Here is a 27,265-nt window from a genome sequence, read left to right on the forward strand (position 1 = left end):
CAGATCCGAGCGAACCTGAGCAAACGCCACTCATTTCCAAAAAAGAGAAGTTTCGACAATACTATATCTGGCTGAAAAATAATTACTTGTTATCCCCTTGATTGCATGTAGGCTTTGCATTAAGGATCCTGTTCCTGTTAATTTGGATTGGCATAGTAACTGTCTTTTTCCTACTTCTGAATGGACATTACCTCCCACAACGCTCTGCAGCACAACCCGTGAACTTGGTCTTGAAACCTCATACGTTATCACACCGTGAACAAAGAGACCTGTCCCTAGTGAACAATACAGCAGTACCTGATGGTATATTTTAGGATACGGTTTCATATGATGTATTTGGTCCTACTGAACATTTGAAAATTCCACATGTATTTAAAATTTCATTGAATGATTACATTACTCCGAGTACATTCTCTGATGATTGGAACAATGAGACTGTAAATACTAAGCTCTCACATTGAGAACAATCTGATGCATTTTATTACAGGGAATTGTACAAAGATACATCTGACTTCGACAGTATGTATTGCTGCCAGCATTATGGTCATCACTGTTTGCACAGCGCTAGTATCCCATTCACTTTTAACACTTACCATCAATGGTAACATTGCCTGACACCACCGAAAGGTAGTTCTGCTACATTTGTACATAAATGTGCATCTTTTCGGGGTTCAATACATCAGACCAAATACCATATTACATCAAGCTAGTACAGACAAATGCAACTGGGAAGAAAATGATGCTGACAAACACCAAGCTTATAAATTGTTGGGACATGATGGACACAAAATCCATCTGGAGGACGAAAGATTGGCAGGTACAGTGAACAGAGGCTTTTTTAGAGCTTGCTTCATACAATTACAGCTAATATTCCTGAACAGATAGAGCAACAGACTACCTGCTACAGGTTTGCAAAAATAAAAGACATGAAAACACCATGCATTCCCTTGCCAACACCTATTGAAGGTATATTAAATGACACGCTGATAAGTGAGGAGATGCTGGGTGCAATAATACAGAATGGGACATACAATTCCTCATCTCCCTATTGGAAGGGATAGTTGGTTTGGCCCAAATAGGTGTCAGTCAATATTCAAGTGTACCACCGGAGGGTTTAGTATCCATAGGCCTGATCCATGCTATGTACACACAGACGACTCAGGGGTAGTGACTTCTTATAGTGTTGGGAAGTTGTGCCTAGAACCACAACACTATTAAGGGTGAAACAACACATATCCCTTCTAGCGGACAACATGGATCTTAGGAATTTCGTGCTAGGTGCCAAGAAACCATGTAAAAAACGCTTCTTATATACCATCTACAATGAACTGTGAAAAGTCTCCCAACAAGAGGCTGCTGAGAGATTATGTTCGATTGATAGACTTAACCTAGAAAAGGCCTTGGCTGTGGTAGACAATGGTATGACCACAATTTCTTCGCGTATTTATTCACTGGGCAACATTGTGTCCTCAGCAATCGACATAATGGAACAAGATTTGTCTATTCTACAACATGGGCAATCCCAATTGCACCCCATTTTGCTTTTGAACTGGGCGCTACAATCATTGCTTTCGGGCCACGTGCCGGTATATTAACGCCTCAAATTTGTTTTGGGCTTATAATCTGACCTACAGACAATTGACCATGGCATGCAGAGATGCTAAGTACACCATGCTGCCCATTGACAAATTAGAGAAGTTACATTTCACAGTAGCAGAATGACAGTCTTTGGAATGGGTAATTCAAGGCTATATCACAATGCCAATTAAGACATTCCAGTTCCAATACTGCCTTGGATACATCCATGCAGGCAGGTATGAAGCTTTGGGTGAAGGGTACATACAGGAAACCTTGGAGTTACTGTATAGATATAGGTACAGAAATAACGACATTGAAGTTTTCTTAAGTGGAACAGACTAATAAGAAGGCTTTAAGTGGGTCTTTAGTGTGCAAAGAGCTGTCGCTTCATGGAGCATGTAATGCATCAAAAGCGAACTTATCTTGCTACTTGAAAGGCTCCACAGCTGCAGTGATTCAGCCAGTTTGAGTTACTTTCGAATGGGAGTTATTTAATGCTGAATGATCAAGACTGTTTCGGGATGGCGCCAGGCATTGCATATCTAGTCACAGTGAACTACAGGGATGTTTGTTGTAATCATGTATTATTTTCCCCGGCTCACACAGTTAGGGAGGCACCACTGTGGCCTTCATTGAATGTTTCCAGTATAGGGTTTGATTCGCTGAACTGACTGACAGCACTGTACTGCTGGAGGAGGTGTCTCCGACGTCCGGCTGGAGCTCACCCCTATGCACTGAACTTGCCTCCAATTGGGCTTCTGCATGGTATACCGTTAGCCCCCTTCTCAAGGGCTCGGCTGTCGGAACTGACGACTGCTGGGATCACCACAGTGGGAGATTGCTTTCACCACGTGACAATGAACCATTTGGACGACTTTTTATCTTAATATGATTTACCTCACAGACAATTCCAGACTTATCACTTGATGACAAGAACGTTCATGGACCAGTGGTAGAACGGCCGTCAGTAACTGCAAACACATGGGGTCCTCCAGGCGCTGGTAACATTAGGGGCAGCCAAGCACTTAGTGAAGTGGTTCTCTAGAGCGTTGTTAGAAATTATGAAAAGGCCTCTAGTTGGGACGCAAGAGAAGTGGGGGGTGATAATGGGAAGAGATCTACTGGATAGGGAATGGACCGGGTCTTGGGGAGTCCGAAACGAATGTCCAGAAACAACAACTTTAAGATCATTCAATTTAATTATATACATATGGACTACTTGACACCTCATATGCTAAACATTATGCATGGAGGAGGGGTTTGTGGCTGCCCTACATGTGGGCTATGTGATTTAGGGTTCGCCCACATGACTTGGTGGTGTGAACACCTTAAAGGGTTGTAGGAGGCAGTGTTGACCCTGGTCAATAGGACCCTAGCCCCCACGCTCACCAGCACACAATGGTTTGAATCTTGGTGCTGTTACTCAGACCAAAAGCAAGGAAAAGGGAACAGGTTTGTGGATTTAGCTTTGGTCCTAGCAAGAAGACAGACAACACTGACATGGAAGACCATGTCGGGCCCTACAGCCTAGGAAAGCAATGTAGACACATGGGACAGGGCAGAACAGAGGGCTCTGCAGAAGGAGGATTGGCGTTTAGGCCAAAAAGGTTTTCTTCAAGTATTCTGGACCTGTATTGTGTATTGTATTGTGAATTGCCTTGTAGGCAATACAAAGAGTTTTACATTTTGATCTGCTTTTTAAAGGCAGCCAATGGAGCTGTCGCACTACATTAGAAATGGACTTGAACTTGGGAGTCCCTGACAGCAACCCAGCGGCTGCATTCTGTACCAAATGCAGCCTACCCAGCACCCTTTCCTGGGCATTAATAAACAGGCTGTTGTATTAGGAACTGCATGTATTTCCCTTCTACAGGGACAGCCATTCGAGTATTACGGGCCAGCAGGCCTCTAGGCGACACACCATTACAGAGTTTCCCAGAGTTTGGGATATACTGTAATATTAATGTTTGATTGATATGTCTATATGATTAGTAGATGCTTGTGACTCCCTAGAGTACACATAGATAAAAAGTACAGAGAATATTTTTATGTGGTACCTTACGATTGTGGATTGTAGTGCAACCCATTTTGGTCGACAGTAGACTGAAGTACCAACTATTCTTGTTGTGACTTATAGGGCCACTTATTGACGGGTATGTTACCTAAGCCTGTACATGTAAATTGGTCTAATATTGAAAATGCCTATAAAGACATATTTGGAAAAAAACATGTATGGTGCCACTCAAAAATGTTGTCCTTTATAATGTGCCTATTTAAGTAAATTATCTGTTGTAACCTTTTTAACCACACTCCCACCTCATCATACCACCACAAGCTAGTTACCTCAATGATATGCTATCACAGATGACAACTGACCTTCTGAAGGTGGGGGACTCACACTCCAGCTCTGGAACATTGCCTCTGTTGAGTAGGTGCGGTGGATGATGGGTGCGGCGATTGATGTGAGAGCATTCCCATAGATGGAACCCTGATTACCGACATAAAGATTACAATATGGTAGTAGGAATACATACTGGGCGACATGGGAGATATGGGGGAGAGCGACATGTCTGAGGAGAGGGGGAGGCAGGGACGGAAGGGGAAAGGGGGGAGTTGTGGTTTTTAGTTGGCATATTAGTGGAGGGGAGGAGTTAGAATATGACCAAGCTTAGAGTAGCGTGGACTTGATGTCCGGGATAGAGTTAAACAGGTTGTAACGGCTTAGACACATGTACTTTGTGGACAACGCTAATGAAGAAGCTGGTGATGAAGACCTGGACGAAGTAGATCAGATTGCAATTAGGACATAATATATCCTTAATATGGACAACGCTGTATGCATGAATGAATTATGTTACGTACTAGGAATATGGAAGCTCATGAGAGTGGTAAAGAAAAACTGAATAAAGTTTGTTTACAAAAAAAATGATATGCTATCACATTACACACCTCCTAAAGTCTAAGGATCAATTACACTCAACCCCCTAGATACCCAAAACCAGCTTCTACTGCCTCCAAGGTCCTCCTTTTGTTTAGACCCTTTGCATTTGTCTCTTGCCACCAGACAGTGATGTAAATCGCCCTAGAAGAATTAAAAATAAGGCTTAAGAAATCTTTTCTTTCACACCCAGATAAAGGAGCCCGACTACTCTTCTACCCCTGCTGTAAATATGTACATTTTATTTTTGTCGGCACTCTATGGTTATATATGTGTTTTCATCAATTACAAGCCCATAAACCAATACAATGACTGCAAGCTGTTCATACTATGTTAACAAACATGACCTCATTTATCTAGGTAGCATAACGTTTGCTAGGTAAATTATATTGATTTGAAATGTTATGTTTGATATATAAAACAAATACACAAAGAATATATAAAAAAGGAACTAGCGGCTACAAACAGAGCATACCCTCACTTCAAATACTCTGTCCCAAATAACTTGTACCTAGAATTTCATGGAGGAAAAGGGGTGAGTAAAGATTAAATGGAGATAAAGTTTAGAATGCAAAAATCAACAAAGAGAAAGAGATGAGGCAACTAACATGAAATAAAGACAATTAAAAAACACACTTTAGGGATTAATAAGTCTTTGTGTGTTACCTGATGTCCTCCTCATTCTCTGGGAAGCTCCAAAAAGCAATTCGAAGTTGCAGTTGTTCTGGAACTGGGGGATAGACCTTTTCCACAACCTCGAATGGAATGTGAAATGCTACTTGCTTTGCAGACAGCTCAACCAATGGAATCACCAGCCCATCTTAAATAATTAAAGAAGAAACGAAAGAAATGAAAATTAATGAAAGATAAAATTAAAATTACAATAGGCATGAAGAAAGAAGAACTTGCTATTTAAATTATTTTCAGGGCGTGAGAATTAACAGGGGGGCATTGTCTTGATTTGGACCAAGCCATGTAGTGCTTGACTTGTAAAAGATATATAAACAGATATGAAGTACAGCTTTTAATGAGTCCAGATGACTGCATGGTAAGGAATGGGGACCCAAGATGTGGTTCAAACGTGTTTTGTACCTGGTAAATAAAAGGAGCAACCGGATCCCACACTAGTTTTGCCGTGTTTGCATACCGAGAAATCAAGAAAATACAACATTCTTTAATTTTCCAAGAGTAAAAAATCTAACCAAGTGTGAGGAAAACCGCCTTGGTACATTTACCTTAAGCAGCAAACATGGTAAAAGAAAAAATAAGCTTGAAACATTTCTAATTAATGAAACATTCTTGAACTCATAACTTTTGTCAAAAACTAGAACACACATAAATTAACCTATACACAATTGACACGTTTTAGATTTGTTGTAATATTTTCGAAATTAGTTTTTCTCCATTTCAAGTCAATGCAGGACTCTTCACTTAATATGAGCTTACAATGCAAGAAGCAAAAATTGTGCTCGATTGTGCCTGGGTCGACGTTTATCTCACATTACCAAGTAAGACAATGGAGCACGCTTGGAAATCTTGTTTTGCCATCCCCATCTAAGGCAAATTAAACAGTCACTCATAGTGTTGTATGGCTCTTCAGGTTTTTTAGAAGATTTTTTTTTAATCTTATGCTTGCGAATCATATTGCAACAAATTACTAAGAATCTAATTTGCTCAGCAATAAACTAAAATGCGAGGTAAGAAGCACTGATCTTTTTACAATCCAATTGCTCGTTCAATAACTAACTAGTAAATGGAACCGCCATATGGAACATCATGTGCCTCATTTTTAAGGCAATTTTAGAATGGAAAGCTACTACATGCACGCAAGGCGTTTGCCTATTCTCTTACTTTTTATATGCACATCTATAAATTAATGCAATAGAAAGGACATTTTTACAGTATGGGTTGTATGGTACATTTTAAGTACATAGAATCTTAATAGTTTGCCATTTTTGGCATCACTATCGAATCATTAGCATCTATATATTTAATCGCCACTGGCTCCAGTCAAGCTGTTTTCTTGGTGCCTTTCCAGAACCTAAGTGGAATGGAAGTTTCTATCCCCCTCTGCGGACAATGAAGATGTGGCTATTTTCAGGAGACAGTGTGCTTCCAGCCTATCTGGCCCACTAATCGTTTTGCTCAGTAGATGAGCCGCCTTCTCACACATGACGTGCAGTTTGTGTACCAAAAGGTGGAGTTGCAAAGTGTGGAGTCTCTCTTCTCTCCCCAACCTGAAATCTACCCTCGCCTTCTTAAAGTACTATGCCTGTCGCTCCCCAATAAATCCCTCTCCATGTCCAGGACCCTCCCCAATTATACACAGCAAAGGCTATTCATTTGAAGGCTTAAATAAAGTATGTATTGACCCACCAAAAGGCTGAAGGGAGAGGGATAGGTGGTCATCAACTCCCTTACATCCAGACGTCACAGACCTTCAGTTTCAGCTTTGTGACTAGGAAGATGTTTACCTTGGGATGTTTCTATCCCCTAGAAAGCCATTGTACTTTTGAGGCCTGGCTCCCACTCAGAGTGTGGTCAACTACGCAGTAGTTTCTGTGTGTCCTACAACAGGCCTGGTGATAGCTGCCTGAGTCTGGTAGACCTAGCCCCTCTTCTTTCGGGTGTAGAACTAATTGTCTTTGGACCAGCCTAGCTCTTTTCCCTGCCAAATCAACTCTGGGGTCTTATCAGCTACTTCCTTCAAACCCCCACATAAGATGAAATATATAATAGCTCCAGGGAATGATGGACATTTTAAAAGCAGCTATGTGTCCCAACCAAGACAACTATTAGTGTTTCCTCCAAGTAAACTCTGTTGTAACCAACCTCATGAAAAGTTGGTTCCCCTTGCTCCCATGTGACAGTTAATGTTTCCTGTGCATCTGTTTACCACCATTGACCATCAAAACAGTGAGAACCATATCAGGGAACTCCAAGCTTCTGGATGAAAAAGTGACATTGAGATGCTTACATTTATTTATATAGGTCTTGAACTCCGAAATTCAATGGTATTCTTGGAGTCCGACAAGGACTGCCTGTATCAAGACCTAAGGGACTTGCAATTCGACCACAATATCATCGGCAAGCATATTTAATTAAAATATATCTACTCCCAACGTTATGCCTTTGATGCAGTTAACACAGATAACGGTGGGCCAGATGTTTGAGCACAAGAGAAAATTGAAGCGTAGAGAAGGGCATCCTGCCCCATGCTGCTTTTTATGATAAACCAGAGAGCCCTAAAGTTCATACTGCCAAGGCCCATCCTGGAAGTCCCAGTCCACCTGGTGAAATAACTTTTCCAAGTCAAGGATAAGACCACTGTTCTCGGTCCCTCCGTATGACCCAAATTTAGAAGTTGCAGCACCTTCCATATGTTTTCAGCCTTTCTTCCCCATATGAATGAATTAATCAGTTCAGCAAACCTTATTCGGCATAGATCTTGCCGTAAAAGATATATATCAATAGTCAATAAAAACATTCAAATAAGTGAAATAATATATCATTCAAAAGCAGCAATGAAATCAAGGCATTACAAAAAAGTACAGCTGACTGTCTACATTGCGCTAAGAAAGGTTAAATAATCTTCTCAAAACACAACTACACTGTACTCGCTCAGGATTCCGAATCACCACATGCCACCTCTCCCATCCAGGAGCATATATCAATTACCACTCATTCAGGAAAATCGTGAGCGTTAAATGTAACAACAAACCCTCCATCTATTTTCTACATCTTACAATGCTTTAAGTAAAGAGCAAACATCTGGGCTGTTTACCCTTTAACGTCTGGATACCCTATTGGAATGATTAGCTGCGCTTTATAAATCCTGATTGCTTGATTTAGGAGTTAAAGATAATACAGTGCATCAATGCGCTTTCTAAACCCCATGGATTTTAAAACGGGTTTAAAAAAAGGTTTTAAAAACAAGATTTAAAATTTGCAAGAAAACAAAAGGGCATGGTGTAGTCATGCCTTTGTGGTGGGCAGGCAGAGCAAAGTAACAATAGTGCCCTAAGCGTCATAAAAACACAAAAGCCTCCACACTGTACCTGCCACAAACCGCAGGAGTAAAAATCTTTCCCAACGTGTCATAGCTAGGGTTAAATACAGCGTCGAAGCAACTGGTGAAGGGATATTGCGATAATCTTTAATAGAGCTTTTGCATAGCTCATTATGCAGTCTCTGTGGATGGAGGTACTCTAGAAAACAGAACTTTACTTTCAACATATCAGCCTTTTTTAGGGTAGAGGGGGCGATAAAAATATCAGGTAAGGGGGGCGTGGCCGGGCAAGATGGCCAAACAGACGTAGACTGTTGCGGCTCCAGGTCCACACACTGCTCCTGCGTTCCTTTTAGGCGGTTGCGGCATACCTCGAGCGGCCAAATGACCACCTGCAGTGGCGGATAGTGGCCGGCTACTGTGGACATCGGGATTTCCTGCGGGTCGCTGCGAAAGGCGATTGCTCGGATCTGGCGACCCTCGGCACGCTCTGGCATCCGTAACTAAGATGACGAACTGATCATGGCCGAGCCGCAGTTTCAACATCCCCGGTGGCGGATTCCCTGGAGGAGAGTCTTCGGCGCTCTTTCCGAGGCGCGCGCCAGAAAACAGGTGCAGTAGGGCGCAATCGTGGAGGGGGGCCCGAGGCTTGATGCTCCCCCCTGCTGTTGGCGCCTGACCCCAATATGGCGATACCTCCGGCGCGAAATGGCGACGTGCTCGGAGGTCTGACCTGACTGTGTGGAGCTGCTCGTCAGCTGTCATCACGCCACTACCTCCACTGAGCTATCTACTGCTTGATGTGCTACCTGGGGAGCTGCTTAAACACCGATTGCTGGCTTCTGCTCGTGGGCATCTCCATCCCCCCAGGCCTGCTGCATACTGGAGGGGGCACTTCCCCCACGCCTAGAGGCCCTTCTGGCTACCTGGGCTCCTGACCTGTCCCTGCTGAGGACTGCTGCGGACGAGTCCCCTAAGCTCATCACCGCTGTCTCGATCTGCCCTTTGGATCTGGACGATGTAAACACCAACCACCTGCCTGCTGGCATAGCGGCCAGATATGTTGGACTCCAATCCAGCTGATAGTGAGCTTGATGCCTGCAGAGGCGCGGAAGTGCAGTGATCCTGCACCCTGAATTTTCATGACCTTCTGAGCCCCTATGGAACGAACTGGACCTTCCTCTCTTCTGCTGGGCATCTCTACTAGGCACCCTGACGCCAGTGGCGTGGTCCTGCGCCTGCATTGAGCATTACCTTCTGCAATGCTGAGTGCTGATTGGGGAGACCGTCCAGAAGTGGAGACTGACCCACTGTCCTCTGCAGTAGACTGGGGTCCTAACGCTCACCTATTCCCAACGCTACTTTCAGGGGCGCCACTCTATGCCTCCGAAGAATTCGACAAATAAGACCATTGCTAAGGTGTCAGACTTTTTTTCCGCTGCTGAAAAACGGGCCTCGCTGAGAGGAGACACGAGTGCATCGGAGATGGCCCTCACCAAAGCAGATCTCCTGATGATGCTTAAGGATTTCAAGACGGATCTACGCGAGGACATCGGTCAAGACATTAAGTCCTCTATTGATCAACTCCGCTCCGATCTATCGGAACGCCTCTAATATCTACAGCATGATGTGCATTCCGTCTGCACGAGAGTCCTGGAAGCCCATAACCACGAACAGCAGCAACTACTGTGGAACTCCGGGATGATGTACATGCACTTGAAAAGCAACTACTCCAGTCGCAGCTTAAAGCGGAGGACCTTGAGAATCAGTCGCGGTGGGAGAACCTACAAATTAGGGACCTGGAGGATGGCGCAGAGGGGCCTGATATAGAAGCGAATGTGGTGGGCCTCTTCTCGGAGATTACCGCCCCCCAGGCTCTCAAGGTCAAGCTCAACAGAGTACACTGAGTTTGGTCTCTGCAGCAAGGGGAGTAGAAGCGACCACGCGACGTCCTGGCCAAATTTCACTCTTACAAAATCAAGGAAGCTGTCCTGCAGGTCGCAAGAGCTAAAGATTGTCTCGTTTCAGAATTTCTCCTGCACCATTTACCAAGATGTTGCGCCCACCACGCTGGCTAGGAGACGACTCCGACCTATAACCTCCAAACTGCGCAACGAAAAAATCAGATATCGCTGGACCTATCCTTTTCGGCTGAGCTTTGAGTACCAGAATAAGACGTTATATTACGGACCTCCAGGAAGGTCTGGAGCTGATGGGCATTTCTTCCGGTGCGGAGGTCTCGGCGCCAGGATCTTCGAAGAGCCCAGCCCCGATGAGATCTGCTCCTCCTTTCATGTGAACAAAAAAAGGGGCTAGTTGGCAACACAAGCCTACTAGACTCAGGTGCGCACTACTTAAAGAAATTAACTTGATCTCACAAATTTCAACCTGAATTGTTAGCACCTTATACGTGCAAGTTTATTCATCAATAAACAATCAATTCCACAATTTCTAGAACATTAATTTTTCAAATAATTAGATTTATATAAACAGAAATCAACAATGAATTCAAAAATCTGATAAACACATTTTCATTTGAAGATGTTGATAGCCCAATGCATTTCGGGACTGAAATGAGGTCCCTTCGTCAGGGGAAAACACTAGAAAAACAGAAAATATTACAACACATAAGTTCAATTATAGTACATATGGATAAAGTTAATGTAACAGATCGATTAAGAAGCAGTAAAGATCAGTGAAAAAGTAGTGAAGAGCCATCACCAGAGTCAATGCCACTGAAGTGAAATAAAGTTATTCAGTAACTCACTCAATAATGTTGAAAACACCCCTCTTGGAGTATGAAACAAAATTATGGCAAAACCTGCAATCCAAAATAAATGTAAAACAGTGTAAAAACGATATGTCGCACATGCACTTATCATGTTGACTCAACACCAAAGTATACTCACATCCTAAGTTGGTACACAATCTGCAAATTGAATTTAAAAGGACATGTAAAAAAGATCAGAACCGCGTTTGATAGAGTAAGTATATACCATTACAACGATATCAGATGACACGTACTGTAAGGCGAGAAATCATAGTCTCTCAAGACTCTGCCACAAATACAAAAACACGGCTACAGGAACCTTCAACCGCTGTGAAAGTACAAGGAGAATCTCTTGTCAACATCCCAAACAACACAGCTTTTATAAAAGCTACTCACTCGGGTCGCGTAAAAACAACACTTACCTTAACGTGACAAATAAAGCCCTTCTCATTTCCGCATTCTGAAAAGATCACATGATACTCTACGCTTAACAACGTATTAAGTCGTCCCGTAACCGATCTGAATTGGTTAATCGCTTAGATGGTAGTTATGGTAACTCTCAACAGCAACACTGATCAGAGCTTCCTTAATCTCGCGTGATTAGTACAATAACACGCACAAAAGTATGTTATGATCACAACGCGGCTATTTCAACAAAACTCATGCATACAAACGTTGCAGCAATGACCTGATCCCACTCTCTGTGCGAAACATCATACTAAGAATGTGATCCACAACGTAACAGTTTTTGCAAAACCGTCACCATGACGATATACAATAAAATGCATCTGCACCTGGAACCACCATAAGGAAGGATATTCATTTGTATCAAATATATTTAAAATAGTGCAACAGAAAAGAAATACACAGGGTGAGGAAGATGAATAAAGAGTAAAGTGAATAGAAAAAACCTTTCGTTTAAACAATAGTGCCACAGGATATTAGTTTGAAAACAACTGCATGCAATAAACACCGATCATATAAATCCATAATACATTTGTAAAGTAACCATATTATTCTTCAACTATTACAGTAAACAACTTAATTTAATCCGGTCATTAAGACCCCCCCGGGGTCAGGGTGTTAAGTTTTTATCCAAAAAGTCTCCCTTTGGAGCAATTTTTTGTTTATGTCCAGACCTTCATTTGCTACTGCTACCTCGATAATCTGTAATCTGACCTGTGCTATGGTGTGGTGCTTTTCATGCCAGTGTACTGCTAAAGTTGAGGTTGTAACCTGGTTCCGAATCCTGCTCTTAAGTTCAGAAATCCTAGTTTTTAGCTTGCGTTCAGTTTTGCCAACGTATAGTAGGCCACATGGACATTTAATCACGTAAATGACGTGGCTTGTGTTACATTCACCGTCAAAGAATAGTTTGATCTTTTCTCCAGTATGAGGATGAGAAATTATGTTACCGCTGATCACATTATTACAATGAACACAACTTACACATCTACGCATTCCTTTAAAGTCTTTCGTTAGAGATTTTCTTTTGCCTGTTTTCAAGATCTCTTTGCTCGTGTGTAAGCAAACAATGGTCTTTCTGCGAAAATGTTTTGGAAATGTGTTTCTGACTGAAGTAGTTCTCATCGTTGATTAATAATGCTCCTCATTTTCTGGGAATTTATTGAAAATTTTGATATAAAGACATTCCTCCTGATTTCCACTTTATCTTTTTTCAACAATAATTTGCGACGATCCTGTTCAAGGGCACGTAGTTCTGCTTCTTTTAACAATTTTTCAGGATATCCTCTTGTTTCATATTTTCCTCTGAATCCTGTGATGCTTCCCATACACGTCTCTGTTTTTGAGATGATGCGCCTCAGCCTCATGAACTGTGAATATGGTAAATTGCTAAGTAAGCTTTGGGGATGAAAACTCTGAAAGTGAAGCAAGCTATTTTTGTCAGTTTCTTTTTGATATAGTGTAGTCACAATTTGTTGTTCATTGATTTCAACCATGACGTCAAGGAATGCAATTTGGGATTCACTCATAGTGTGTGTAAATTGAATCCGTGGATTCCTGGTATTTAAAATCTCAACATTTTCCAGCAGTTGGTTTGTGGTACCAGACCAGACAATAAAGATATCGTCAATGTAACGACAGTAAAATTTCAGGTGGTTAGTCCAATCACTCATTTAAAAAATGTATTCCTCCTCATACTTGGCCATGTAAGTATTCGCATACGCCGGGGCCCCGGCAAAACCCATTGATGTCCCATTGAGTTGCATGTAGTATCTATTAGCCCATTTAAAATAGCTGTGGTGCAGACAAAAGTTGGTAAGTTTCAATAAAAATACAGGGTTTACTTCAAGATGAGGGTGCTGTAACAACATCCATTCTTGTGCCTCCAGACCCTCAGAGTGTGCTATGGACGTGTAAAGTGATACCACGTCTATGGTACATAGAATGTGCTTCACTCCTGACAACAACTCAATCTGTTCCAATTTGAGAAGAAAATCTGAAGTATCCTGGATGTAAGTATGCCATTTTTGGATCAGAGGTTGTAAAAAATAATCAATGATTTTTCCTGCTGGCTCAAAAAGTGATCCACAACCTGACACAATTGGTCGAAACGGTGGGTTTTCTAAGCATTTATGTACTTTTGGCAACATGTACAAATTAGGTCTCCTTGGGAATTTAGGTATCAAAAATGTTGCCATATTCTCGGTTATCCAACCCATTTCAAGTGCTTTGTCAACCAACTGTTGAAGTGTTTTCAGAATCTCAAAAGTGGAATCTTGTTCTAACAAAAGGTAGGTATTCTGATCATCTACATGTGTTTGTACCTTGGAATTATAAAATTCAGTGTCCATCAACACTAAGGCTCCACCTTTGTCAGCTTTTTAAAAAGTGAATTCTGATCTGTTACTCAATTGGATAAGAATGCTTTTGTCAGCATTGCTCAAATTAGTGGTCATTCTCTTGTGTTTCTTGTAGTTCAGTTTTTTAAGGTCTTTGAGAACTAAAGCTTCGAATAGGTCCAATGTTTTGTGTGATGTTGGTGCTTCGAACGTACTTTTGGGTTTGAAAATATCGACTTTGGGTATAGCTGGTTCTTCAAGTGTCAAGATATTTTCAAAGAAATTCCGCAGTCGTAAGTTCCTCATGAACCTGTAAAATGATAGCAAATTTTCAAAACTCGAGCCTATGTATTTTGGGAACAAAGGAAATTCCTCTGTTTAAAATTCTTTCTTCATCTGGTGTTAGATCATGGTTGGAAATGTTAATTATGAGGGTTTCCCCTGGCTCCGTAGACCCTTTTTGCTTTTCTCTGACCTCTCCTTGTTTTTTTTGACTTGGTACATCTGGTGGGTATTCTAAATCAGTGGCCTGTAACAAAAAAAAAGACCGGTTGTCCTGAAGTGCTTGCACCCTCCACTGGTTTTTTTCAATAACTGGAAGTGGTGGAATTCTGATCGGAGCTCTTGAAGCATCAATATCTTTGTCAGTAGCCAAACTCTCTTCAGAAGATGCAGTGGGGCGTTTGGTAAACCGTCTTTGAGCATATACATCTGCCCAGGTATAAGCCTCATTCAACTTGTAATCAATAGTGTCCCGTTTACACTTGCAGGCATATGCAGAACAATTGCAGATGAAATCCCGGCCAAAAGACAACTGGGGCCCATTCCTTTCTTACCTTAGAGGGCAACAGGAGGAAGAAGACACGAGCAGCATAGGTGAGGGAGGATACACGGTTGTTGCTGAGGGGTGAGGAGAAGGTGAGCTAACCAGGGGGGTGGAGGCTGGGAGGAGTGTCACTGAGGGGAAGCTGGAATTCTGAATAGTGGGTGGAACTCTTAGGGCTGCCTTTACTCCAGGACTTTTGTACAATGGACCCCAGGATGTGACTATGTCGGGGTCGGACTCTATAATGGACATGTAATTAAGAAACACTCAGCTCATTAAGGTGATTTGTCATGTGGATATTGGGGGGGGGGGGGGTATTGTGAGGGGAAGGGTTAGGTTTCGGAACGTTCCATATTGCAAGAAGTAAATGTTATATGGCTACATACCAATGCTTACACTGTACTGTGATATGTTGTGATAAACGGATATGAATAAAAAGATAAATAAACAAATAAAAACCTCAAAACAATGATCCTGCGCTTTATCTTTTGTTTCCAGTCCAGGGAAGACATGACTTGGCAGTTCGGGCTGACTGTTCCCATGAGGCACAGGCTCAGCCTGCATTGCATATAACCATGTCTCAACTGGGGTGGCAGAGTGGGCTAAAGAACGGTGATGGATTAAACCCAGATCTTTTGACTGGGTGTGAGTGTTTGATTGATTCAGATGCTCCGTCCATCACCACCCCCTTTTGTACTGCTTTTGGCCGCCATAAGTGTGGCAGGGTATGCTCAGACGTGAGTCCCTTGCTCACTTTGCCACTGGATTCAAGCAAGCCGGGCCGAAGCCCGCTGGAATGCCGGAAACCGGTCCTCGAAGCTGGTTTCCGGTCCAGGGAAGACATGGCTTGGCAGTTAAGGCTGGACTATTCCCATGAGGCACAGGGTCAGACTGATTTGCATACAGCCATGTATGAACTGGGGTGGCAGAGTGGGCTAAAGAACGATGATGGATTAAACCCAGATCTTTTGACCGGGTGTGAGTGTTTGATTGATTCAGATGCTCCGTCCATCACCACCCCCTTTTCTACTGCTTTTGGCCGCCATAAGTGTGGCAGGGTATGCTCAGACGTGAGCCCCTTGCTCACTTTGCCACTGGATTCAAGCAAGCCGGGCTGAAAAGGCCTGGAATGCCAGAAACCGGTCCTCGGAAGCTTGTTTCCGGTCCAGGGAAGACATGGCTTGGCAGTTCGGGCTGGACTGTTTCCATGAGGCACAGTACAATACGATACAATATCGTATTGCATATAGCCATGTCTGAACTGGGGTGGCAGAGTGGGCTAAAGGACTGTGATGGATTAAACCCAGATCCTTTGACTGGGTGTGAGTGTTTGATTGATTCAGATGCTCCGTCCATCACCACCCCCTTTTGTACTGCTTTTGGCCGCCATAAGTGTGGCAGGGTATGCTCAGAGGTGAGTCCCTTGCTCACTTTGCCACTGGATTCAAGCAAGCCAGGCTGAAGACGGCTGGAATGGCAGAAACCGGTCCTCGGAAGCTTGTTTCCGGTCCAGGGAAGACATGGCTTGGCAGTTCGGGCTGGAACGTTCCCATGAGGCACAGGGTCAGACTGATTTGCATATAGCCATGTCTGAACTGGGGTGGCAGAGTGGGCTAAAGAACGATGATGGATTAAACCCAGATCTTTTGACCGGGTGTGAGTGTTTGATTGATTCAGATGCTCCGTCCATCACCACCCCCTTTTCTACTGCTTTTGGCCGCCATAAGTGTGGCAGGGTATGCTCAGACGTGAGCCCCTTGCTCACTTTGCCACTGGATTCAAGCAAGCCGGGCTGAAAAGGCCTGGAATGCCAGAAACCGGTCCTCGGAAGCTTGTTTCCGGTCCAGGGAAGACATGGCTTGGCAGTTCGGGCTGGACTGTTTCCATGAGGCACAGTACAATACGATACAATATCGTATTGCATATAGCCATGTCTGAACTGGGGTGGCAGAGTGGGCTAAAGGACTGTGATGGATTAAACCCAGATCCTTTGACTGGGTGTGAGTGTTTGATTGATTCAGATGCTCCGTCCATCACCACCCCCTTTTGTACTGCTTTTGGCCGCCATAAGTGTGGCAGGGTATGCTCAGAGGTGAGTCCCTTGCTCACTTTGCCACTGGATTCAAGCAAGCCAGGCTGAAGACGGCTGGAATGGCAGAAACCGGTCCTCGGAAGCTTGTTTCCGGTCCAGGGAAGACATGGCTTGGCAGTTCGGGCTGGAACGTTCCCATGAGGCACAGGGTCAGACTGATTTGCATATAGCCATGTCTGAACTGGGGTGGCAGAGTGGGCTAAAGAACGGTGATGGATTAAACCTAGATCTTTTGACTGGGTGCGAGTGTTTGATTGATTCAGATGCTCCGTCCATCACCACCCCCTTTTGTACTGCCTGTGCTTTATCTGGCAGGGGGGTCGTGCACGCTTCTCCTTCTCCCTGCTTCGGCGCCCCGCATGGAGGGAGGAGTAGGCCTGCCGGACATCCAGATGTACTACAAGGCTGCTCAGTTGCGGGTACTGGTCGAATGGTCCCAGAAAGACTCTGAAAAACACTGGCTTCATATGGATCGCAGTGTGACAGGTCGGACTACATGGGTTTTGGTGTGGCGCCCTCGTAGAGATAGACCCGCAAACACTTATCTGAGCACACCTACACATACCACTCTTAGGGTATGGGACACAGTTTCGGGTGACAACAGGTGGACTTCCTTTCCATCACCATTCACCCCGATCCACCACACCTCCCTTTTCCCTCTGGCTTTTCATAAGGGCCCCTTTGATTCTTGGAAGCAGGGTGGCTGCTTAGCCTTGATCTATCTATTTCGAGACGGTGACCCTCTCACCTTTGAGGAGTGCAGGCGGGAGTTCGACCTGGTGGGTACAGAATTTTATCATTACACACAGCTAATGCACTGGGCCCTCAATCCCCAGGTTTGGGAAGCTGCTACGCGCCCCCTTACAAAATTCGAAGCCTTTCTCGTCAAGTCGTCTTCAATGAAAGGAGTGATCTCATTTATTTACGCCTTTCTGCTCAAAACCACCCCCTCACCTCGGCCAAGGTATACGAGACTGTGGGAAGACCTGATCCAATGCCCTATTTTAGATGAGGAATGGGACCACCTTTGGTCTGATACTATCCGATTTAACCACTCCATAGATCTCAGAGAGGTGCACCTTAAAACTATGATGGACTGGTACCTGCATCCCTCCAAGCTCCGGCGTATATTTCCTACTACTTCAGACAGATGCTGGAGGGGGTTTGGGCTCCTGGGCGATTTTCAGCATATATGGTGGGATTGCCCATCTATCCGGCCCATCTGGGAGGAAATTTTAGCACACATAAAGGAAATGCTGGGCTACCGTATTCCTTCTAGTATGGCGGGGGTTCTTTTGGGGCTGCGTGACCCTTCCTTAGAACATCAGACCTGTGTGGACAAGATGATCATGTGGCTGTGCATTGGGGCAGCTAAGGTCACTCTGGCGGCTGCCTGGAAAAAGAAGGAAGCTCCGGCTATATCCCTGTGGCATGCCCGCCTCTGGAGGCTACTGAGCCTTGAACGGACATCTTCAGAGACGACTACAATAATTTTTAATTCAAATGGGGACCGCTGGTCGCTTTCCTCTCTCGAGGCCTCCCCTCTGCTGTTTGTCCTTCTACCATTAGGGCTCTACACCTCTTTCAATTCTGACCACTGTACTGGTGTCTAGTGCTTTTTAAATTTCTTCATCCTTTCTTTTAGGAATATTGCCGCCACCACGGGGGATGGGGGGTAGGGCCTTGATCTCTTATTAGTTGTTTGATTGCGTGCCCCATGTTGGGGCAGGCTTGTTGAGCTACAGCTACCTCCTTCGCCTCTCGGCTGCACTAGGGGAGGGTGTTTTCGACAACATGATAATGAGTACTTTTATCTGGCTTTACGAGGCTGGGTCAACCGACATGGGGACTCCTCCGCTATCTTAGCATCGGTGACTCTCAACTAGCTAATGGACTTTGATGAGGAGCTTCCCTCCCCCGCCTTTTTGTTTTTCTCTTTTTGTTTTTACTTCCTTTGTATGCCAAGCTTTCATCATGTTTGTATACTCCCCTTTAAGGGGGCGTTTGCTGTAGCCGTGAATGCCTGTGCACTGTATGCTCCTACATATTCTAATAAAAATATTTTTTACAAGAAAAATATCAGGTAAGCATAGCTGCCAAGGTTTCAGATTGCTATGTGTGACATTTTTGTAATGTCAGTGTAATTATGAGTGACATTCCAACAACTATGAGTGACACTTTCTCCCGAACAAAATCAAGCAATGAAGACGAGGGAAACATATAAATATTAGGAAATGACACCCATTAGAGCAACAAGAAACTCTAAGAAGATGTTAAAATTGCCAGAAAGCACCAGAAATGGAAGGGCACACACATAGCTAAGGGTCACAATTCGGCCGCAAAGTGTAATTTAATTTTTCAAAAAGACACATTCAGCAATTTAATATAAAATCAATTTGCTGATTAAAGTACAGCGCCACCAGCTATTATTAACCTCATCAAGGACCAGGAAAGTGTTGCATTTATGGAGCAGTTGCAGCGCGAGTGCCTTTGGCAGTCACACTAACCTCTTACGTTTTCAAAAAGTATCCTTTGAAGAAATAAGTCATTGGGTAGCAGAGGTGGGATGCAGATACATTTTCTGAGCTAGCTTTATAACGAACTTGATTTCCCATAGAAGTGTTTTTGTGAAAAGCAAGTACAAATGGGACACTTGCTAAAAAAATTTAAAGCCACTTAAGAGGGACATTAAAGTTTATTCTGCAGTGGATTCACACAGAGGCATTGGGGTTGTTCAAGTTGGAGAGCGTCGCTACGTTATAGCGAGTGTTTGACTCACAGCGGAAGGACCGTCAAGTAAATGAGATATCTGATGACTGATGCTCTCACATTCAATAATGTGACATTATTACAGGGGGCTGGTCACACCATAACAGACTGCTATTGCAACACGTAAACCCACAGAAAACCTCCACCCACCCTCCGTACCCCTGCTGAAAGGCCTACATCCAGGCACTAAAGTGAAAGTGGGTGTCCTCAACTTGGGAGTGGGGAGGCTGTCACTGTGCGAGTGTAGAGGTGGCAATGATTCTTCTGACACTTACTTAGGAGTGACGACTGCGACTGTGGTCAGTACGGCACTCCTGCTGCCCCCAGCCACAATGTGCACTTTGCCTGTCTTCATCCGGACCAGCCAGGCAGCTGCTGGCCACTCGAGTCAGTCTCGGGACTCTCTTCGGCCCCCGGCGGCGCAGCCGCTGGCGCTCGCAATCCTGGTGGTGGGACTGGCAGAGCTGACTGTCGCAGGCACATCTGCTGAGGTGCAGCCTGCAGTGTTTTGCGGGGCGCAGCCGGTCGCCCACCCCCGCAATCGATCATTTTACATGCCCCCTCGTGCCGCGCCGCGGTGAGCGACCATGGGGACATGAGAGAGAGTCCAAGTCTCTTGGTTGCTGCGATTCTCCCGCCGCTTCTGCCTACTTCCTCTGAGTCCAGACATGACGGCACACTTTACCGCCTGCACATCCGGATATTATCCCGGCCCATATTGTGCCACGCCGGTGATTCAGCAGTACAATCGCGTCTGCTTGCTAAAAGAGGGCAGTCCCTCCCTCCCCCTGCAGTGTGCGAGTAAGCCCCGAGCCGCCGGCGCCGCACTCAGTTTCCAGGGCAATAGCAGGCAGCTGAGCCTGCCCGGGCAGAGTGAAGATACATTGTAGCGCTCTCAGCCACTCCACAGAGGCTTAGAGCAGTTAACTATTTAGGAAAACGGGCTCAGACAGGCAGCAGCATGTCTCGAGCAGCAGTCAGAGCCCGGGCACAGGCGCCGCTGGTGGCGCGCCTGGCACTGGTGGCAAAATGCGTGACAATGCATTTCAGTGCGGTGATGCGGATCACCGCACTGAAATGTGTGATTGTCAAGTCAAGTCAAGTCAAAAGATTTATATAGCGCGCTACATACCCAGAGGGTCTCAAGGCGCTTGAAGAAGGGTGGGGAGTTACTTGTCGAATATCCACGTTTTGAGTTGTTTTCTGAATGCTAGGTGGTTCTGAGTAAGGCGAAGGTCAGTGGGAAGTGAGTTCCAAGTTTTAGCTGCTAGGTAGGAGAAGGATCTACCTCCCATGGTGGTTTTGTTGATGCGGGGTACAGTGGCAAGGGCTTGGTTGGAGGATCGTAGCTGGCGGGAGGGGGTGTAGAAGGATAGTCGTGTGTTGAGGCATTCGGGTCCGATTTTGTAGAGTGCTTTGTGTGCGTGGGTTAGGAGCCGGAAAGTGATCCTCTTATTGACGGGGAGCCAGTGGAGGTTTTTCAGGTGATCAGAGATGTGTTCTTTACGCGGGATGTCTAATATGAGCCTGGCTGAGGCGTTCTGGATGCGTTGTAGTTTTTTCTGGAGTTTTGCGGTGGTGCCGGCGTAGAGGGTGTTTCCGTAGTGCAGTCGGCTCGTGACCAGAGCGTGGGTGACTGTTTTTCTAGTTTCGGTAGGGATCCAGCGAAATGTTTTTTTGAGCATGCGAAGAATGTTGAAGCAAGATGAAGAAACGGCGTTGACTTGTCTGTTCATCGAGAGTGAGGAATCCAGGATGACGCCCTTACCCAGTTTAAGGCAGTCTGAGATGATTTTCCTGTTGAGACATGGTCTTAGTCCAGACACTAACCAAGAGTAAGAGGTGCTATCGGATATATACTGGAGATTTAACTCCGAATGAAATAATAAAGTGAGAGCTCGTGGGAGGCAATAGAAGTCACTGCTTGTAAATATTGTATCGTATTGTAATTGCATTTATATGGCGCTTACTACCCGTGACATAATTTTCCTATGTTTGCAAGGGATTACCATTATGATGATGATGATCCCAGACCCCGGGCCATTTAATACAGCAGAAACACACTGAGATATATATATATATATATATATATTTATATATATATATATATATATATATGTATATATATATATATATATATATATATATATATATATATTCAGAAATAGGGAGACAATCCCTCTGCTTGTAACCTGAGGCATATTAAATATTGCTCCAACGAATCTACTAAGCTTTAGGCACAAACTGATCTGTGAATGTCAGGAACCTGAGGAATCAAAAGTAACTCCTAAATCGTTAAAATTGCTCACACTGCTAAATGATTGTCTTTTCACAGTTAGTTATGTAGCTAGCATTTATAAACCGTGCGTACACCAATCGGTTTCTTGGCGCTAGACTAACAAACATCGCATACTGTTTGCACTTTCACTCATATACTATTTAACGAGCCATGTGTTTAGAAGTTGCCTAAATCTAGTCTAACAGGGTTGTCCTAATATCAATTGGAAAGGGGTTCCAAATATGGGGGTTAGTAGTGAAATCTACTGACGCCAAGTCCCTTCTTTTTAAAGGAGGGAATAGTAAGCAGATTCAGGTGAGTGGAACCTCAAGTTACGGGTGGGAATGTATTTTTAGATGTGGGCTGAGATAAAAGCTGGGTTGCTACCATAGAGAGATTTAAAAATTATGTATCCAGGCTTAAATACAGTTTGCTGTTTTAACAGACAGACAGTGTAGCTGCCTCATGGGGGGTGGAGGGTGATGTGGCACTTTCTTGGCTGTTGGTGGATTAGTCTGGCTGCCTGATTTAGTGTCAGTTGTAGTCTACAATTAAAATTCTTGAGTAGGCCAAGGTAAAGCGAATTTGCATAGTCTATCCTTGAGATGACTAATACGAAGATGACCTGAATAAGAGCTTCAATGGTAAAACATTTACCTATCTTTCTGATTTGACGAAGCTGTAAGAAACAGGACGAGAACACTGCCCCTAATTTGGGTTTCATAGACCCATTTTTATCAATAAGAACTCTGAGGCTCTTAACTGAACTCTTAGGCTGAGGGGCGTACCCATTGCAGCTGGCCATAATATGCGATTCCACAAGTCATGCTTGGTGCTTGTTATGACGATCTCTCTCTTGCCGGAGTTCAATTTGAAATGAATACTATTCATCCAATTGCGGATGAATAACATTTCATTTTGGAAAATCACTTTGGATTCTGTTGAGCTGTATATAGCACAAAGCAATTGCATATCGGGGGTGGAGCCTAGCCACATAGAGAGATGGCCGCTCAATAGAGTGTATCAGCCGGCTAAAGGCAAAATCCTTCATAACCCTCAGCCCACCGGCCATTAGCGTGGAAATAATCGACTGCTCATGCAAGAGTGGTGTTGTGAGTCTTGAAATGAGCAAGTTGTGTGCGCCCGGGAATGACCAGAGCCGCCGCAGAGGATGGTCACTAGGGCCCTGCCAGCCTACACAACACCGTACTTGAGTGCCTGTCGACCGCAGCCACTCTTGGGACCTGCTGCGGCGGAGCAGACCTCTAGGGGCCAGTGGGTCTGGGCTCTAGCTGCTGGCATAGTCTGGGAGCATGGAGCCACTGTAGGCCCCAATCGAACTGCCCTGCAGTTGTGAGGCCTGCTCGGAGGCCACACACGGGAGACTCTACGGGAGGAGTGTGAGGGCGGGAGTGAACTGGCTGGGCAGATGTGGTGCCTGGGAGACTTCTACACAGTGAGAATAGGCCATGGGGCACTGCAATCGCTGAGGCTGCAGAAGACTCTAAGTATCCAAACTACCCCAGGCGCGGCCTACTTGGGCCTATTACTAAGAGGATGCTGTGCTCCCCACGCTGAGCAATAACACTTAGGCCCTGCATCGCCGATCCATAGGAGGCCGCGACCCCTGCTGAGCTTACAGATCCTGCGCTACTGAGATTGGAAACGAGTAACACAGGCCCTACTGGGAAGACTGCCTGGAAGCTATTTGAAAAGACACGGATCGCTGTGCCCTACAGTTGATTTGGGACATCTGGGTCTGCTCGTGCTCCCGCTCTGAATGTACCATAGGGTTGAGGAGAGGCCCTATCTCTGCTGACTTCATCTGCAATGGAAGCCAATTCCCTCACAACAGGGGACCCGACTGTTGTTTAACCACACTAGGTTTACTAGAGACTTATCAACCCAAGATGGGCAAACATGACACGTGCCAATCCAAACTCACATTTGAAAGCAAAAATAAAACAAAGTCCAGGGTACACGTAATGAGTATCAAAAAAATGGTTCTGTGCGATTTAGTGTTCAAAACAAGATATTTGATCCACATCAGAATCCACATCAGATGAATAGTTTCACGTGTGTTTAATGAATGAGAAAATGCGAAAGCAACCAGCCGACACGGGTTTCGACACATGCAGGAGTAATCATGTGACTTCTTCAGGGCTGAAAAGTTGCATAGTGGGAAGCGTAGGTCTGGTAGCCGGTGATAATTCCAACCCGGCTGGGTCGTGTGCTCCGGATAAGGAGTTGGGAGGATGAGTGGGCGGGTGTTGCGCCAACCCGGTGGCCGGTGATAATTCCAACCCGGCTGGGTGAATTGCTCCAGATGAGCTAAGAGGAAAGTGGGCATCGGTACGCCGACCTAGAATGGTGCGTCGTCTACAGCGCTTGTATGGTCCTGCGGGGTTCCGCAATGGTGCACCGGTAAGCGAGACGGCACCAGTGTTCCGGCAGTCATCTCCTCCTCAATAGGATTCGCCTCAGCATATGGTGTACCTGCCTGCCATGTCAGAACACTGGGCTTCCCCTGCATATTGCACCGTTGCAGAACCCCGCAGGACCGTACAAGAGCTGTAGCCTATGCACTGTTCTAGGTCGGTGTACCGACGCCCACTTACCCTCCTAGCTCATCTGGAGCAATTCACCCAGCCGGGATGGAATTATCAGACGTCTGGGCATTGGATATAACAGGTAGAGTGTTTACCCCGGAAGGGGTCTTATTTCATATTTCATGCAGAAAAAAGACTAGTTCTAGATCCATTTTCTACCCAGCACTACGAACAAATTCTAAGTTATGTGTGGTTCGCGCCATTAAAGCTTATGAAATTATGACTGAAGAATTCCGCCCTGATGGGGAGAAACAATTGCTAATTGCTTTAACCATAGCCCACAAAGCGGTTTCATCTCCTACGATTGCCAGATGGGTCAGGTGGATCATGCAAGAAGCAGGGATTGATACGTCCCGTTTTGGAGCCTATTCAGTCAGGGGACCATGGCTTTAAAAGGATTCTGTCTAGGAGCTCGCCTTGAGGATATTCTCAACGTAGCAGACTGGTCTAATGATTCCACATTCAAGACTTTTTACTTCAAACCGGTTTCCTCTCTGGCAAGCGGGTTGGTGGGTAAGCTTTGAACTAGCCTAATCCTTGCCTCCGGGTCCTGCCATACAATGAAAAGAACTGAAAGTTTCAATTCAAGGACATGGAGGCAAGGATTAGCCCGCCCTAGGAATTCTTGAGACTAATAATTCACCCTGCCCTCTGATGGAAGATCTTAACCTTGTGTTTCTATAAGTATGACAATCTATGGTACTCAGGATGATAATGTTGCATGTGTTCTGAGTATACTATGATGCTGAAAAGCTTCTGGTACAATTATAAGTAATGGATACCTCTTTGTTACAGGGGCTGATTCCAACAAACAGGAGCATTAACCCCTCCCCTGCTGATGACGGAACTGCTCCGTCATCAGCTACGGTTGGGCTGTGCTGATGACGGAGCGGTTCCGTGATGGCCCGGCCGTTCTAATGAGCGGGTCATGACGGAACCGCTCCGTCACCAGCATAGCTCAACCGCAGCTGGTGACGGAGCGGTTCTGTCACCAGCATGCGGCCGCCCCACCCAGTTAGCGTTGCGGCGGAATAGCCGCCGCAGCGAAAGGGTTAAACATGGCGATGGTCGTATGCCGCAGGAAGAAAGAGGAATGTAGACGGTCTGCACAGGATGTTATTGGATGGACTGCACCTTCGTTGGCTGGAATGTCATGATGTTATTCTCAGATGTTCATGGGAGTTGTAGTTTTTTTCTGTTTGCTTTCAAGTCAAAAATGGCTGCTGGAGTTATATTTGTACAATAAAGTGAAGAGAGAATAAGCCTAATCCTCGCCTCCTTGTCTTTAATAGAAATGAAACTTTCTGTTATGTTAGCTAGGAAATTTTTAATTGGCTACCAACACTTCAACCAGGAAGTGTTGGCAGCCATCATGAGATTCTGCTTCAACCGAGTCCCAAACAAAACCATAAAAATAAAATGAAAAAAAAGAAAAGGGGGCAGGGTAGAAATACCTTGACCTTCTAGCTCTTTTGTTTGATGTTAGTTCGCGGTAAAAACCTAACCAAATACAAATACAAAAGGGTCCTATTGGGCATGAATAATAACACATAATTTCAATTGCATTTGGAACATTGCACATAATTTCCTCAAAGCAAATTACACATTTAACCCAGACTTATATTTCTTGCGCTGCTCAGGAAACTATGGAAGGAGCACCGGAGCAGGCCATGCCAGATCCAGGAGAGATGGTAACCATGCTTGTGATCTCTATACTGGTGTGATTAGTACCAGGGACACCATCTGACGCCTGACTTGAGCTGCTACTCTCAGAATTAGGAGAAAGGTGTAAGCTTGATCCATTGACCAGTCCTAGAGGAAGACAGCCACTGCCCCAGCTCCTGGATCCGGTCTCATGCTGACATAATAAGGTATCCGTGTGTTCCATCTAGAAGTAAACAAATCCACATGGCACGAACCCCATCGCGCCATCAGAGCCTGAAAGACCTTTGGGTTGAGCATTCAGTCGCTGGCATCTTCGAGGTACCTGGAATTCCAGCCCCCACCGAGTTCAGAAGTGCCGAAAGGTACTCCACTGTCACAGAAATCTGTTGGGAGGCAATAGTGCCAGAAGTCCTTGGCTAGATCCGCCAGGACCTGTGAGAGGGTCCCGCCCACTGCGTTAATATACTGGACTGCCATAGTGTTGTCCATTCTCAGGAGTACACAGCACAATACCTTATCCCTTGTGAGGGACCAACTAGCAAACGACTCCGCCAGTAATTCCAGGCAACTGATGTGCACACAATTCTTGCCCTGTCCATCTGCCTCCTACAGAAATTGCGCCGCATCCGGCACACCAGCCGATGAGACTAGCGTACGAGTTGATCACCATATCTGTATGGAAACCAAAAATTGCCCTCCTGTTCCATGCCTCCATGTGGTCTATCCACCACTGCAGCTCTGTCCTGGCCTCCGGCGTCAGTGAAACCAATTCAGAATACATGCGATCCCTCCGAGGATGGGCCGCCTTCAGTCGTTGTAGAGCCCTGTAATGACTGGTATCGAAGAAGATAACAATTCGGCGATCCTGGCCAACTGCCGCAGGGAACTCCTGCCCTCGTGAGGACTTTGTTCAGCTCCTTCTTGATC

At 45.0% G+C, this 27,265-nt stretch overlaps 1 protein-coding gene across 1 annotated transcript in view; it reads right to left on the reverse strand.

Annotated features, from left to right (window-relative positions):
- The window catches only part of ZSWIM8 (zinc finger SWIM-type containing 8), a 2,802,584-nt gene that overhangs the window by 2,590,758 nt on the left and 184,561 nt on the right, over window positions 1-27,265 (reverse strand). The window contains exon 2 of the mRNA XM_086922151.1: window positions 5,183-5,336. Within this exon, the coding sequence (XP_086778277.1) occupies window positions 5,183-5,336 (154 nt within the window). The remainder of the gene's footprint in view (window positions 1-5,182; window positions 5,337-27,265) is intronic.

Source organism: Lissotriton vulgaris, chromosome 5 (genome assembly GCF_964263255.1).
Source record: "Lissotriton vulgaris chromosome 5, aLisVul1.2, whole genome shotgun sequence".
Lineage (NCBI taxonomy): Eukaryota > Metazoa > Chordata > Amphibia > Caudata > Salamandridae > Lissotriton > Lissotriton vulgaris.